The 13780-nt window shown below is 54.8% G+C and overlaps 1 protein-coding gene across 1 annotated transcript; it reads right to left on the bottom strand.

The window, feature by feature from the left end:
* Positions 1 to 46: 46 nt before the first annotated feature.
* On the bottom strand, positions 47 to 12692 carry ROBO4 (roundabout guidance receptor 4). The gene is made up of 18 exons (XM_040976691.1): positions 12623 to 12692; positions 11975 to 12304; positions 11594 to 11751; positions 11295 to 11415; positions 10900 to 11027; positions 10571 to 10799; positions 10233 to 10345; positions 9104 to 9272; positions 8760 to 8945; positions 8590 to 8632; positions 6368 to 6504; positions 5972 to 6235; positions 2796 to 2903; positions 2463 to 2601; positions 2083 to 2319; positions 1636 to 1994; positions 599 to 787; positions 47 to 497 (listed from the first exon to the last, which is right to left on the bottom strand). Exons 1-18 carry the CDS (start codon positions 12690 to 12692, stop codon positions 487 to 489), a joined length of 2991 nt encoding a protein of 996 aa, XP_040832625.1. The 3' UTR covers positions 47 to 486.
* Positions 12693 to 13780: the final 1088 nt, after the last annotated feature.

The raw sequence follows: 13780 nt of genomic DNA, 5'->3' as shown, positions 1-13780 counted from the left end.
GCCCCCTCCCCTCAGTGGTGCCCCAGGGAACAAGCTGGCAGAACTCACATCTTCACAGATTTATAGCTCCTTAACTGCACAGTGGTAACATTCTGGGGAGAGGGCTTTGGTCCCACATCTCACCTCCCTTCCCTCAGCATCCTCCTCCACCGTACTCTACCAGCTTCTGATTCCTTCATTTCCTGTGATCCAAGCCAGCGGGAATTGGAGGAGGTGGGGCCCATCCTCAGTCAAAATGCCCCGTCAAGGCGGGGTGGGCTGGGCTGAGGAGATAGCAATGGCTGGGGGTCAGGTGCAGAGGACTCCAGTTCAGCTTCGCCCTTCTTTTGTTTTGCATTCACAGTCCCAGGGGGACAGCTCCCTGGAGACCAGGGAAAGGGGGTCCCAAGTACACAGATGCTTAGGCCGAGGTCCACACACCCCAGCCCAGGCCTCACAGATGGCAGAGGTGCCCCTGACACTTCTTGGCAATCTTGGGGATACAAGTCAGGAGGAATCTGCAGTAGAGATGAAAGGTGGGAGGAGTCAGCCCTGCACCTCATCTTTGCTGTCAGAACCTCAGTTCCCACCCAGCTCCTCCTCGCATGCTGACACTCACCGCCAGGCTTGGGCACGGGGCAGCTGAGCTGACTTCTCCAGAATGTGAGCTGGGAGTCAGGGGGCCATGGAGGCAGCCCCCTGCCCAGCCGCTGGCTGTGGCTGATTTCCACGTCCTCCAGCCAGTCTGGCCTCCACTCCCAAGGGGGCAGGGAGAGGTCATCTCCGGGGGAGGGAGGTGATGAGGCACCTGTCAGGGAAGGGAGAGGGGTCTCTAAGGGTTGATCCTCTAGCCCCAGGGAAGCAGTTTGGGGACAGAAAGCTTAGGACTGGCTTAGAACACACACCTATTCCAGCTCATACCAGTGGCGCACCTCAGACAAAATGACCTAAATGTTTCCCCTCCATGAGCTCTCCACACACTCCTTTCATTCTCCCTCTCCATAAGCACCCTCCTTTTCCTTCTCAGTTATCATAAATTTTGGTAGGTTTTCCTGGGGGCAAAGGGTAGGATTGGTGCTTGGGGAGTTCTAGGGAGGAGAACAGCACCCAGGGCTTGGAAGCTGGGAGCCAACTGCTGCTGTTGGTGGGGGGGATGAGGGGCCCATGCTGGAGACACGGCAGGGTGGCAGGGCGTGAGTCCTGATGTCCCAACCTCTGCCTTGGAAAGGGAAAAAGGAAGGGTTGGAGGAGCAGCAGCAGGTGAGAGAGAAAAGTGCGCTGCCTGTGGTGAGGAAACGGATGAGTCCAGGCTGGCACACGTGTCTGGGCAGGAAGAGACAGGGTCCTGAGCCCTGCAGTTGGCTCACAGAACACTACAGAACTGGGTGATCTGACTTTGTCCTGTGGGTGACCTTGGGCAAGTCAGTAGGCCTCAAAGACTTACAGTTCCCTTATCCAAAAGAGAGATGAAGAATATTCCTGCGAATGTTCAATGGACATGAAGCACTTCTAGAACTTCAGACATAAAACTAACTGTCAGTGACAATGACATTGGCTAGGATGCCTTACTCCAGGGCTGGGGAGACTGGGTGCCTTAGGTAGCTGTGTTCACTGTAAAGGTAGCATTCAGGAGTCAGAAGGGGTGGCCCCACGCACCTGTGAAGACGCAGTCGGCCTCCCTGGGCTCTAGACCAAAGCCAAAGCTATCCACAGCCATGGCCAGGGCACGGGCAAAGTGGGCATCAGCCAGGAAGGAGCCGTCGGAGGAGCTGACCAGGCTGGCTCTGGCGCTGGGGGCATTGTCCTCAGAGGCTGAGCCCCAGCCATTGGCTAGGGAACCCTCACTGGGGGTGGGTGTGGGGCAGGTCCGAGGTGGGTACAACAGGCCCCCCACCTGGGACCCCATCCCTTCTCCAGCCCTGCCCATGTCTGCCAGCCCCGAGGCTGTCGGGACACTGATGTAGCCATAGGTGGAGGGGGGTGAAGGAGCCCTTGGCATAGGCGAAATACTGTTCCTAGGAAGAGACAAGGTAGCCACCAGGGCAGATTAGGATGGGGTCAGTGGTTTGCCCACCCCCATGGTTTCTCTCTCAGGCTACATACCTGGGCGTCTCTTCACCCTCACTGAGTTCCAGGCATAGAGCCACCTCCTCGGGGGTCAGCACACTATCCTGGTCCTCCTCCAGTGATGACAATGAAGAGCTAGACAGGCGACTAGAAGCTGGGCTGGGACCAGACAAGGAAGAGGCTTGGGGGCTGGTGGGCCTGGAGGAGTTAAGGATGGGGCTGGGGGCTGCAGGCAGAGGGATGGAGGGGGAAGCTTGGTGCTCCACCAAGGGCCTGAACAGGGCAAGAGAGATACAGGGTGATAAGTGCGATTCTTCAGATGCCCCTACCCCCTTGCTCAGCCTGGCTCCCTCCCAGCACAGGTTCCCCAAATCCCCACTCTCCCCACCCTGCTTCCTGACCCCATGTCCTCATACTGTTTCTGCTGACTCTGTGGGGAGGTTCCATGAGGGGAGGTGGGTGTTGGAGGGAGAGGCCGTGTAGCCAGCTCATTCGAGGAGTTGAGAAGCTGCGGTCCCAGGGCCCGCCAGGCAACCAGTGCTCGAGGCACAGCTCCTAGGTAACAAAGAGCCTGGGCCTGAGAATGGTGGAGGTCAGATCAGTATCAAACCCTGGCCTACATCTTCCTCAGGTGCCCCAGAGACAGGGGAGAAGTCCAACAATGGGGCCTGGACTGGTGGGTCCTGTACCCTGCTGTAGCTCTCCACCCTGCCCTCCACGCTCCCACCCACCCCAGGGCTTCCTCTCACCTGGGCTTGGGGAAAGGTTCTTGGAGCCTCTCTTCCCCAACTCCCAGGCCCAGAGCTCCACAGGGTGACCGGCCCGGAGCAGTGGGGAGCTGTTGGCTTGGTGCAGCTCTGCATGGGGAAGAGTCAGTGGCACGAGGATGAGCAGGAGGGCACAGGGCAGGGGAGCAAAGGGCCTCAGTCCTCCTCCTTTCCCACCTTCATCTCAGCAGGTGGAAGGAGCAGCAGGCTTAGAAGGCAAAGTCCTGGCCCAGCTTTGTGACATCGGAGAAACACACTAACCTCTTTTGAGACTCAGTTTCTTATACAAAAACCCGCACTTCAAATGATAGCTTTGATGATGAAATACCAATAGATTGCAAAGTTCTCCACACCTTTAAAAAGCCATGTTGTTTTCTCTACTTGACTATGACCATCCCAATCTTTCTGCTGGCCACACCCTGTCATTGCTACTGTCTTCTTGTGTTTTCTGGCATTGTGGGTGCAACACCCTTTCCTAGAGCATCTCTTTTGAATGCCTTTTTAAGGATATGGGGTGATTAGTTTAGGTGAGTGGAGTAGGCAAGATAAAAAACAAAACAAAAAACAAGGAAGCTCCAGACAATGCCAGGTGAGACAAGAGAGAGTCAGCTGATAAGAAGAGGGACTTGAGAATATGAAAAATGCATTGTTCTCACCCAGGGAGGCAAGGCACTGCCTGGGATATGTAGTAACATGGGGTGAGGGAATGGGTGAGCGAATGGATGTTCCTGGAGAGAGCCAAACTGAGAAGAGCGGCTACAGGTGGCCGCCATCCTCTGACCCACATGAGTACTGAGAACACAGGGCTCTGGGCTGACTTTGACAACAGAGACAGTGAAGAACAAAGGACAGAGCCTGCCACATGCAATAACTCTGAGCACGCTTCTTGGTCAAGTCGGAATCCAGAAGGATCAGATTTCTAGCAGAGTGGAACAGGGAAGAGATCATTCCAAATTTAGAAACTGGGAGAACTTCAAGCAAGGGAGCAAGGCGAGTGTCATGTGATGAGAAAGCCCACTAGGAACAGGTTTCCCTCCTTGGCAGACCAGAGAACCAAGCAGGACCTTCTGGGTGGAGTGGAAGTCTGATTGCAAAGACTACCGTGGGCAGTTTCAGAGCTAGAAAGAACCAAGGCGCTGGCTCTGACTGACACCCTAAGTTCTGGGCCCTGGGAATGAAGGGCCCAATTCACTGATCTCCTAGAATGAAAACCCACACAGTGACTAGACTTGCTTCAATCGAGTTTCCTTTTGTACTTTGATTTTTATTCAGTTTTCCTGACATATAGAGAGTTCTGGAAACCAACTTCAGAACTCACGGTTCAACTTTGGTATCTTGGTCTTTGTTTTGTTTACTGCCTGGCTTCTCAAAAAAGCTCAGAAATCTGAGCATATACTGGTTGGGCTGTTTGAAAAAAAGAAGGGGAAAAGCCAGTCACAGGAAAGGCCATATTTATTCTCAGCCCATTTCATTTCCTCTAAAAGACCCTGGCAACAGGGCCTGGCTAAAGTCCTCACCTTGAACGCTCCAGGAACCCATATGGGTGCCGGTTCTAATCCCAGCAGCTCCACTTCCCATCCAGCTCCCTTCTTGTGGCCTGGGAAAGCAGTTGAGGATGGCCCAATGCCTTGGGACCCTGCACCCACGTGGGCCCAAAGCTTTGGGACCCTGCACCCACATAGGAGGCCTGGAAGAGGTTCCTGGTTCCCTGGCGCAGCATTGATGAGCTCGTTGGATGGAAGATCTTCCTCTCTGTCTCTCCTCTTTGTATATCTGACTTAGTAATAAAAATAAATAATAAAAAAAATTTTTTTTTAAAAAGACCCTGACAACAATCCCTCTCCTGGGGTCCAGCCTTTGGCCTCAAGGTTAAAACACTGGTTAGGATGCTAGCATCTCACACCACAATACCCAGGATACAGTCCTGCCTCTTGACTCCAGTTCCAAGCTAATGCAACAGTGATTGGTTTCCTGCCGCTCAGCTGGGTGTTCAACCCTGCAATCCTGACTCCTTACTAGAGCCCTGCTGGGCCCTCGTGGGCAGCTGGAGAGGAGGAGCTCACTCAAAAATGAACAAGTCAAGGAGAGAAGCATGCAGAAGGGAAGTCCGTGACCATGGTTCCCTGAGGATGCAGGCCATCTAAATTCTTTTCTTATATTTGGCTGAGTTATTCCTTCCCCAGTGGTCGGCAAATCTAACACACAGGTTCCAGGACCTGCCTTAGATACCAGACCTGTGGATGCTTGAGTGGCTTATATAACACGACACAACATCTGCACATCACCTAATCACATATCTCCCCTCTCTCCAGGACCCAAGATGCCCAATCTAATGTAAGTGTTGCGTTAATAGTCGTTACACTGTTGGCATTGTCAAGATCTATCTGTAGTGAATCTTCACATGTTCACTACAGATTTTTTTTCCCCTGTATATCTTGTAGTCATGGGTGGCTGGATCCACAAATTCAGAACAAGTGGATACAGAGGGCCAGTGCCCCAGCAGACCTGTATATAGTGCCTGAGGAGATGAACTCACACAAGCCTGAGGCTTCAGGTCAGCACAGCAGTGGCCACACTCTGCCAGCCTCTGTATGCGTGTGCGTGAGCACGCTACATGTATGTTTTGTGAAGAAGAAAGACAGAGAGGAGAGAGTGCGAGAGCTCCCATCCACTCCCCAAATGGCCACAATGGCTGCAGCCATGAGGGGCCGGAACACAAGCAGCCATGAACACAGCAAGGACTGAATTACTTGCATCATTACCTACTGCCTTGTAGGGAACCCATTAGCAGGAAGCTGGAACTGAGAACAGAGTTGGGACTCAAATCCAGATATTTCGATGCAGGGTGCTGTGTCACCACTGCCATCTCAAATGCCCACCCCCGAGTCAGCACTTTCATCGCACAATTTCTGAGCCCTTAGAGGGCTGTCTAGCATTTTTGTGTCTCCTGTGTCTGACATGCAGCAGTACCTATTAAATGTTCATTGAATTGAGCAAAAATGGGGCCTGTTGCTGGAAAGAAAAGCTGGAGTGAGCATCCCACCAATCAAGGCTCTAGTGCAGGGAAGAGGCTTTGTGTCTACCAGTGGGCCCCGTTTCTCCCACCACCACAGCCATGGTCTCCCTGCTCCGACCATGCCCGCCTTCCTCAGCCTTACCCTGCTTCTTTTTGGCCTTCCAAACCTCGGCAGGGGCCAGAGACAGTCGTGGGGAATTGAGTCCCCTGCGGCTGCAGAGGCTGTCTGAGCTGGGCCAGGGGCTGGAGCCCCGGGCCAGCTGGGGCGGGAGACGCCTGGCAGCTGGGGTCTGAGGGCTTGGCCGGGCAGGGACACCAGAGGGCATCTCAGCGATGAGGGAGCCATAAAACGTGCTGGTGTCTGGAAGCAGAGGCACCCCAGGGCTTCGCGGGTCCCAGGAGATCACTGCGATAGAAACGGCAAGAATTATGATGCACACATGGCGTCTGGCCTTCCCCATCTCACTCCCAGGAATCCTTGCCCACTCCCCCTAACCCCCACCCGCAGCTAAGCCCTGTCCTCCCAGAGCATGCTCACAGGAGCGGCGAGAGTCTAGTGGGTCCCGGGGGTCCACTCCCAACCGGCTGTTGAGGCTGCTGCTGCTACTGAGGTCCCGAGAGCCAGAGGTGGATCGCCAAGTGTCCGCCAGCCACGGGGAGTCGCTGTGGTCCATCCTGAGCCGCAGGGGTGAGCAAGGGAGAAAGAGGGAAAAGTGAGAGCCCAATCAGTCAAGCTTTCAAGCTCAGCAGGGAGCAGAAGATCCCGAAGGCAGAGGTATTAGCTTTAGCTTTGGCGCCACATTTCAACTCTTCCCAGACTCCTGAAAATCTTCATTCTGGAACTCCAAATTCAGCAGCCCTTTCTCTTCGAGTGATTGGACAAGCCCCAGTTGCCTAGGGCAGGGAGGCTCCCGTCATGTTATAGTATTACATAGTGGGTCTGGAGTCAAAGAAACCAGCTTTGAAAATCCCTCACTGCTCCAGCACAGTAAACCTGTGAGCCTCTAGGAGTCACTTTCCTCCGCTGTAGGATGGCAACCATGGAGCCTTCAGTACGAGGCTGATGCTGTGTATTTCTGCGGGAAATATGGGTCCTCTGAGCAGGCAGAGCAGGACTTTTGCTACGTGATGTTGACTTTTGGCTGCCTTCAATAGCAGGGATCTTGCTTAAAACTTTTCAAGGTGTTTCTCTGCCTGAAACCTTCAGTGGCTCCCACTTACTGAGATGGAGCCCAGTACTGTTAGCGTGACTAACAGCACTCACCTTGGTCTGGCTTCCGGTTCCCTAACCTTATCCTTTGCTCCAACCCATCTCGCACCCTATGCCCCACCCAGACCAACTGGCCTGGCTTTCCCCTACAGGCCTAGCAGGCTGTACCTGCTGCTTTATGCTTCCCCTTCTGACCTTTTGGGCGAATGTGTTTCCCCATCCCATCCCCTTCCAGGTATCTTGGATATGCCTCTGCACTGCCAACACTTCCTTGCTCTCATGCTCGTTTCTGCCTAGACTTGGGAGTTGGATATCACGCCAAAGGACTGCACACACCAAAACAGGAAAAACCAAGAACACACCACTAGCCAGCCTGCCACCTTTCTCTATACTAAGAACTCAGCAGCCCAAGGTCTGCATGTATTTGGTACATCCAGCAGGTGTTTGAAACACTGCTGTTGAAAGATGTAGAGCTGGAGTGTGAAGCCTCTCACAAGAAAGCTAATGAAATAGAGAGCCAAGAAGGGGACAGGCATTGTGGCAGAGCAGGTAAAGCCATTGCCTATGATGCCGGCATCCTACATGGGTGCCCAATTCAAGTCTCCGCAGCTTCCCTTCTGACCTAATGCCCTACTCATAGCCTGGGAAAAGGAGTAAAAGACAGCCTAAGTGCTTGGTCCCTTACCACACATGTGGGAGACCCAGAAAAAACTCCTGGCTCCTAGCTATGGCATGGCAAAACTCCTGATGCTTGTCCGCGGCCTGGCCCATCCCCACCAATTGTGGTCATCTGCAGAAATGGGCATCTTTGTGCCTCTCACTCCATCTTTAAGACTTTGACTTTCAAATAAATAAATCTTTAAAAATAGATAAGGATCAAGAAGGCAGCAAGCAGAGATGAAAATTTACTTGGTGTGAAACAGCCAGTGGAAGAAAAACAAAAAGGATGTTTTCCTTTTCATTAATCTCATGCTGACGGTTGGTTTGCTCTGATCACCAACCTTACTTGGAACAGAACTACCTGCTGACCAACAGTTTTTCAGCACCGTGAGCAGGAACCTGTGATGTAGGGGTTGAGTGCCCTCTGCTGGAACTGTGAGGGATGAGCATGCAGAACCAGTTGCTCATTAGGCAGTGTACTGACTGCACAGGCATTACCTTGTAGACACTGTGTCAAGACAGCATGAGATATCAGAGGGGACCGCCTCATCCAGCCACTCCCCGCACAGGGGAATGAGTCATCAGAAGAGGGCCGGAAGTGCTAGCAAGATGCTGGTGGTCAGAACACTTAACTTAAGGCCAGCTATGAAGTGGTAAAGCCATTGGCAAAGTTATGTGAACTTGAGTTTATTCACCAGTCAATGGTGTGAGAAGAACATCATTGAAAGGGAAAACAGCTGTCACTTGGCTAAATTCATGGACCAGGATTCCAAGTTGCCTAGAGGTTGGGTAGATACCAAGCCATCCACCTCTCTGTGCCAGCTCCACTGTGCTTTCCCTGTCTGTCTACTCTGTCCCCCACCTCCAGTGCCTCCCCTTTCACCTCTCACCTGTGTTTTAGGATGGCGTCCTCACTGGTGTATCTGTACAGACCTAGGAGAAGGCAGAGCAAGGTATAGTGAAGAGGTTCCATCATCCAGCCAGAGATCTAAACCCTGTGCAGTGTACTGGCTGGGCCCAAGGAGTCCCATGCAGCTGGCCATCTCTCCAGCCCTCTCACCTGGGCCCAGGTGCAACCCAGCTCGACGCCGGCGGTGGATACACACAGCAGTGCCCAGCAGCAGGAGCCACAACACAACGGCCCCAGTGGCGATGATCTCTGGCCGCATCAAAGTGGCCTTCAGTTGCTCCAGGCTCCAGACACCAGACTTACTGGGGTCCCATGTGGCTCTTTCCATGGACTGCTCTGTATGGGAAGTAGAGCTCAGAGGAGGCAGGTGAGGGAGCAGGGGTCTGTCAGGTAAGTGGGTGGATCTGGAAGTTGGGGGTAGGCAGGAAGAGGGAGAGTGGAACGTAAGAAGGAGGCAGAAAGGTGCAGGTGAGATTTGTGGGCACTGCCCTCACCTAAAAGGAGGCAGACAGGGCTACTGGGCTCCCCGGCCCCAGCTCCAGTGACTGCAGCCACTTGCACACAGTAGAAGCCCGGTGCTTGGGTGGTGATCTCCAGCTGTGTCTGCCCTCCCACCACGGTCCAGTTGGCTGGGGACAATGAAGTGTTGCCCAAGCTCCAGATCTGAGGGACATGTAAAGGCAAATAAACGCTCTGGACAGTGTCCCAGAAGCTGAGCCCTGTCTCTACTGACCTCTCGGCACAGGTTCATCCTACCCTGCCTTCCACCTGGAGACCCTCCTCTCAGTAGGCTCCCATACTTCCCATTCCCCTATCATGTACGAAATAAGAGTGGCTTCTCCCCAGACCAACTGAAGAAGGGCTGAATCATCTGCCAAAATGTGCAGGAAACAGGGGTTCTTATTCAGAGTCCCCTCGGCAGGGCTTGCCCAAAGGTAGGCTGCCGGGTTCAACATCCCTAAAATTGCCTAACATTCCAGGGGGATGGTTACATTGCTGGCCCCTGAGCCACGTTTGTTTGTTTGTTTTTAAGATTTATGTTATTTTTATTGGAAAGTCAGATACACAGAGAGGAAGAGAGGAAGATCTTCCATCCATTGGTTCACTCCCCAAGTGGCTGCAATGGCCGGAGCTGAGCCGATCCAAAGCCAGGAGCCAGGAGTCTCTTCTGGGTCTCCCACATGGGTGCAGGGTCCCAAAGCTCTGGGCCGTCCTTGACTGCTTTCCCAGGCCACAAGCAGGGAGCTGGATGGGAAGTGGGGCTACCGGGATTAGAACTGATGCCCATTGGGATCCCGGTGCATGCAAGGCGAGGACTTATATAGCTGCTAGGCTACCATGCCAGGCCCTGGAGTCACATTTGAGCACCACGGCCTTGGGGATTAAAAGTCAGACAGGCACAGGATTGTTCCTGCTTGTTCCCTCACACATGTGACCCCCAGCCTTGCTTTCTATATCTGCAAATTGGGTGGACTGTGATGTAAAATAAGATCATGGAGGACCATGCTGGGCTGGGTCTGGCAGAGGCATGACCCTCCTCCTCTGCACAGGGATGAGTTCAGTGTCCAGAGCACGGGCTGGCAGGGCCCCAGTAGGAGAGGGTGCATCTGCTGCTAGGAATACCTCGTAGCCACGGATGATGCCATTGTGGTTTTCAGCAGGTGGTGGGACCCAGCTCACAAGGATACTGCTGTTGCCGGGTTTCAGTGTCACCTCCTGGGGTGGTGCACTGGGCACTAGTGGAGTGAGGAGAGACCGTTAATGGGACTGGGGGAGTGGGCTTGGCAAAGGAGCTGACTGGAGAACACACAGTCAGTCAGAGCCCCCTGAGAACAGAAGGTCTGATGCCTGGCCAAGGTAGAGCAGAGCCCCAGAGTCAGACTGGAGTGGGGCCGCTCCAGGGACCTTGGTGGGGAGGAGTCAGGGAAGATACTATTGTGTTCTCAGGGCCCCGGTCTGACCTTGCTCTGGCAGCCTCAGGAGCAGCACGTTGCTGTCAGGTCCTTGAGCCCGGCCGGAGGATGGTCTCACTTTGAACTCATAGTCCTGGCCCCATTGCAGGCCTCCCAGCTCTGCGCTCTGATATCCAGCCAGCAGAACCTCTGCCCACGGACCTCCCTGGCCTCCTGGCGCAGTCTGTGTCCTGAACAAGGCTGTGTAGGACTGAGCAGGGGCGGCAGGGCCGCTTACCTGGGAAGTCATTGGGAGGAAGGGACAAGGGTCATGGAGTCAGGATGGCACCTTTCTTGAGCTCCACATTGGCCCCACTTTGTAGCGCCTGGGATCTTACCTTCCAGCTAAGCCACACAGCAGGCCCAGGCTTGGGACCCTTTGTAGGGTCTGGGGTCAGTAGGGTCACATTTTCCAGATGAATATGCACAGCCAGAAGCTGCAGATGCTCCCTGTGGTCCTGGGAGTCTGGGAGGAGAACATGGCAAAAGTGGGGTCTACAGGCTCTGCAGAGGGAGGGAACCAAGGAACTAGACATCTCCCAGACATGCAGGAACAGACTCTCAGAGCACTCTCATCTCTGCTTTGGCACAGGGAACACCACCCTATGTCTACCAACCCCTGTCACCATAGGCCCTCACCACTCTGACTCTGATCCCAGCCCAAACCGAACCATGCCATCCTAACTGGAGCGCCCATCCAGTCCTGGATTCTGGCCAACCTCTCTTGCCTTACCCTGGACAGACAGCCTGGCTGCCCGGCTTTCCCGTCGTCCTGCTGTGTTGGTGGCCACACACATGTAGAGCCCTGCATCCCTCTTCTCTGCTCTTGTCATCAGCAGGGACCCCCTGGACACCTGCCAAGGCCAGGTGCCCTGTGAAGCCTCCCACACGGAGTGGGGGACCTGAGGGACATTTGCAACCTCCCTACCCACACTTCCCCCAGTTCTGCCAGGAGTTGTGGGAGTGGAGGGCAGCACAGTCTCCCGGGTATACCCAGGTCAGGATGAAGTGTGGGGAAGGGGCTGCACTCACCATGTGCTGCCCTGGCCGGAGGGCCAGAGGTCTCCCATCTTTCCACCACGAGATGATGGGCTCTGGGTAGCCCCTCGGCGGCCCACACTCCAGAATCACCTGCTTGCCTTCCACGGCCACTGTGTCCCTTGGCTGAATCTGGAAATCCTCTTGGAGCACTAGGGGGTGGGCAGCACATGGGCGGGGAGCAAGGCCCAGGCCACTCCTCCACTCCTTCCGTGTCTCCCACCACCATCACCCATTCTGTTTAGCCCACCTCCCATTGCTCCTGCCCAACCCTAACCAGGGCCAGTCCCGAATCCTGCCCTGCCCCTCAAGTTGCCAGCTCAGGCCTCTTCTGCAGCGGCCCCTCAGCACAAGCATCTTGCCTCCAGAGCTCACCAGCCACAGACAGTAGAGCACCCCGACTGACTGCAGTGCCCAGTCGATTGCTGGCTTCACAAGTGTAGACGCCCAGGGCCGTGGACAGGGCCTGCTCATCATGGGCACGGCCCCGGGTGGGGGGCCGCAGCAGCAAGAGGGTTCCATTCGACAGGAGGTTGTGTAGGCCTGGGGGCTCCATGCTCAGAGGCTGCCCATTCAGCAGCCAGCGGATGGTGGGGGGTGGCTGGCCGGATGCTCGGCAGCTCATGCGGGCAGGGCCAGCGCCCTCCAGTAGTTGGTCCTCAGGGTGGATGAGGATTTGGGGCGGGGAGTCCTGAGCCATGCCTCCTGAAAGGGGAAGGGAGGCAGAGACCAGAATGACTCACAACAAGGTCCCCAGTCCCTTGGGCCCCACCTCCTCTGCCTTTTCTTATGCCCCCCTTTCACCCATGTTCTACAGAAAGTGCACCCCAAAATCGCAAGCTCAGGGATAGGACAGGGCACAGTGGCCAGCTGGGTGCTTGCTTGGCTCTCCATCACATACACCCCATGCTCCCAGCATCATCATCATCATCATCATCATCATCAACACCTCCAGCACCCCCACCAGGAAAAGGAGACAGGGAGACAGGGAGCTGGGGCCAGGAGCGGGAGGGTCACACTCACCCGGAATGAGCAGCAGCAGGAGAGGCAGGGGCCAGCAGCCCCCGGGGAGGTCCACTGCCCCACAGCCCATGGCCGCTCCCAGGCCTCCGTCCTAATCACAGGCACTTTGTCCTGCTGTTCTGAGCTCACTGCGACGGGAAGGAGGGGCGGTGGGTGGGGTGGCGGTGGTTGTTTGTGACGGAGACTCTGCCCCAGGAGGGAAGCGGCTCTGAGGAAACCGATGCTTCCTGCCTGGCCCTCCGTGCCTTGGGGAACTGGGAGGGGCCCCTAGGCGAGAAACTCTCTGACCTCGACCCCTTGGCTGGCTGCAGTAACCCCTGGATTCAGCCCTCAGGTTGCCCTTGTCACCTGCTCTGGGATTTCTTAAAGGGAGTTCTCACACTACCCACAATCCTAACCACGTCCTTGAGCCTGTAACCCTGAAGTTGCATGTCCACCTTCAGTCTTCACTTTTACCCCTTTGCTTGCAGAGGCCCACCTGCTCCAGTGGAATGGACAGCTAGATGTGGACTCTTGGGGTGTGGCAGGGAGAAGCCAGGAGCGCAGGGAAGCTATGGGCTGTGGAGGCTGAGTGGAGGAGTGGGAGTGGCCAGCCTGTTGCCCATTTCCTGAAGGGCCAGACAATGCCAGGGTAGAAGACAGGATGGACTCAGAGCCTGCGGAAAAGCTGGAAGATTATCCAGATGTGTCCTCATTCAGCTCTGGGATGGATGCGAAAACTCCCATGACACCCTGGGCAGATTGTTTAACCTGCAGTCACTTTCCTTACCTGTAAAATGGGACTTAAATACAACAGGTCCTACCTGGAGGGCTACAGCAATAATGAAATGAAATAAAACATAAAATCACTTGGTCTAGACAGGATCCCACATGCTATAAGGGGTCAGTAGCAGTTGAACTATTACTGACTTTAAACAATGTTTAGTTTTATTTGAAAGGCAGATTTACAAAGAGGAGAAACACACAGAGAAGGAACTTCCATGTACTGATTCCCTCTCCGAATGGCTGCAATAGCTAGAGCTGAGTTAATCTAGGAACCAGGAGTTTCCTCCAAGTCTCCCATGTAGGTGCAGGGCCCCCAAACACCTGGGTTATCCTCCACTGCTTTCCCAGGCCACAAGCAGGGAGCTGGATCAGCAGTGGAGCAGCTGGGACTAG

The sequence above is a fragment of the Ochotona curzoniae genome, unplaced genomic scaffold (assembly GCF_017591425.1).
Source record: "Ochotona curzoniae isolate NIBS_2020 unplaced genomic scaffold, NIBS_Ocur_1.0 contig_2723, whole genome shotgun sequence".
NCBI lineage: Eukaryota > Metazoa > Chordata > Mammalia > Lagomorpha > Ochotonidae > Ochotona > Ochotona curzoniae.
Note: the sequence above shows the minus strand (reverse complement) of the source record. Positions and strands in the feature narration are given on the sequence as shown.

Bases quoted from the DNA above. Each gene is read 5' to 3' on its own strand.
- ROBO4 (XM_040976691.1), bottom strand. From the start codon at position 12,692: ATGGGCTGTGGGGCAGTGGACCTCCCCGGGGGCTGCTGGCCCCTGCCT. The intron at 12,305-12,622 runs GTGAGTGTGACC...TTCCCCTTTCAG, and splicing joins CCTGCTGCTGCTCATTCCGG to GAGGCATGGCTCAGGACTCC. The intron at 8,633-8,759 runs GTGAGAGGGCTG...GCCTTCTCCTAG, and splicing joins TGGGTTGCACCTGGGCCCAG to GTCTGTACAGATACACCAGT.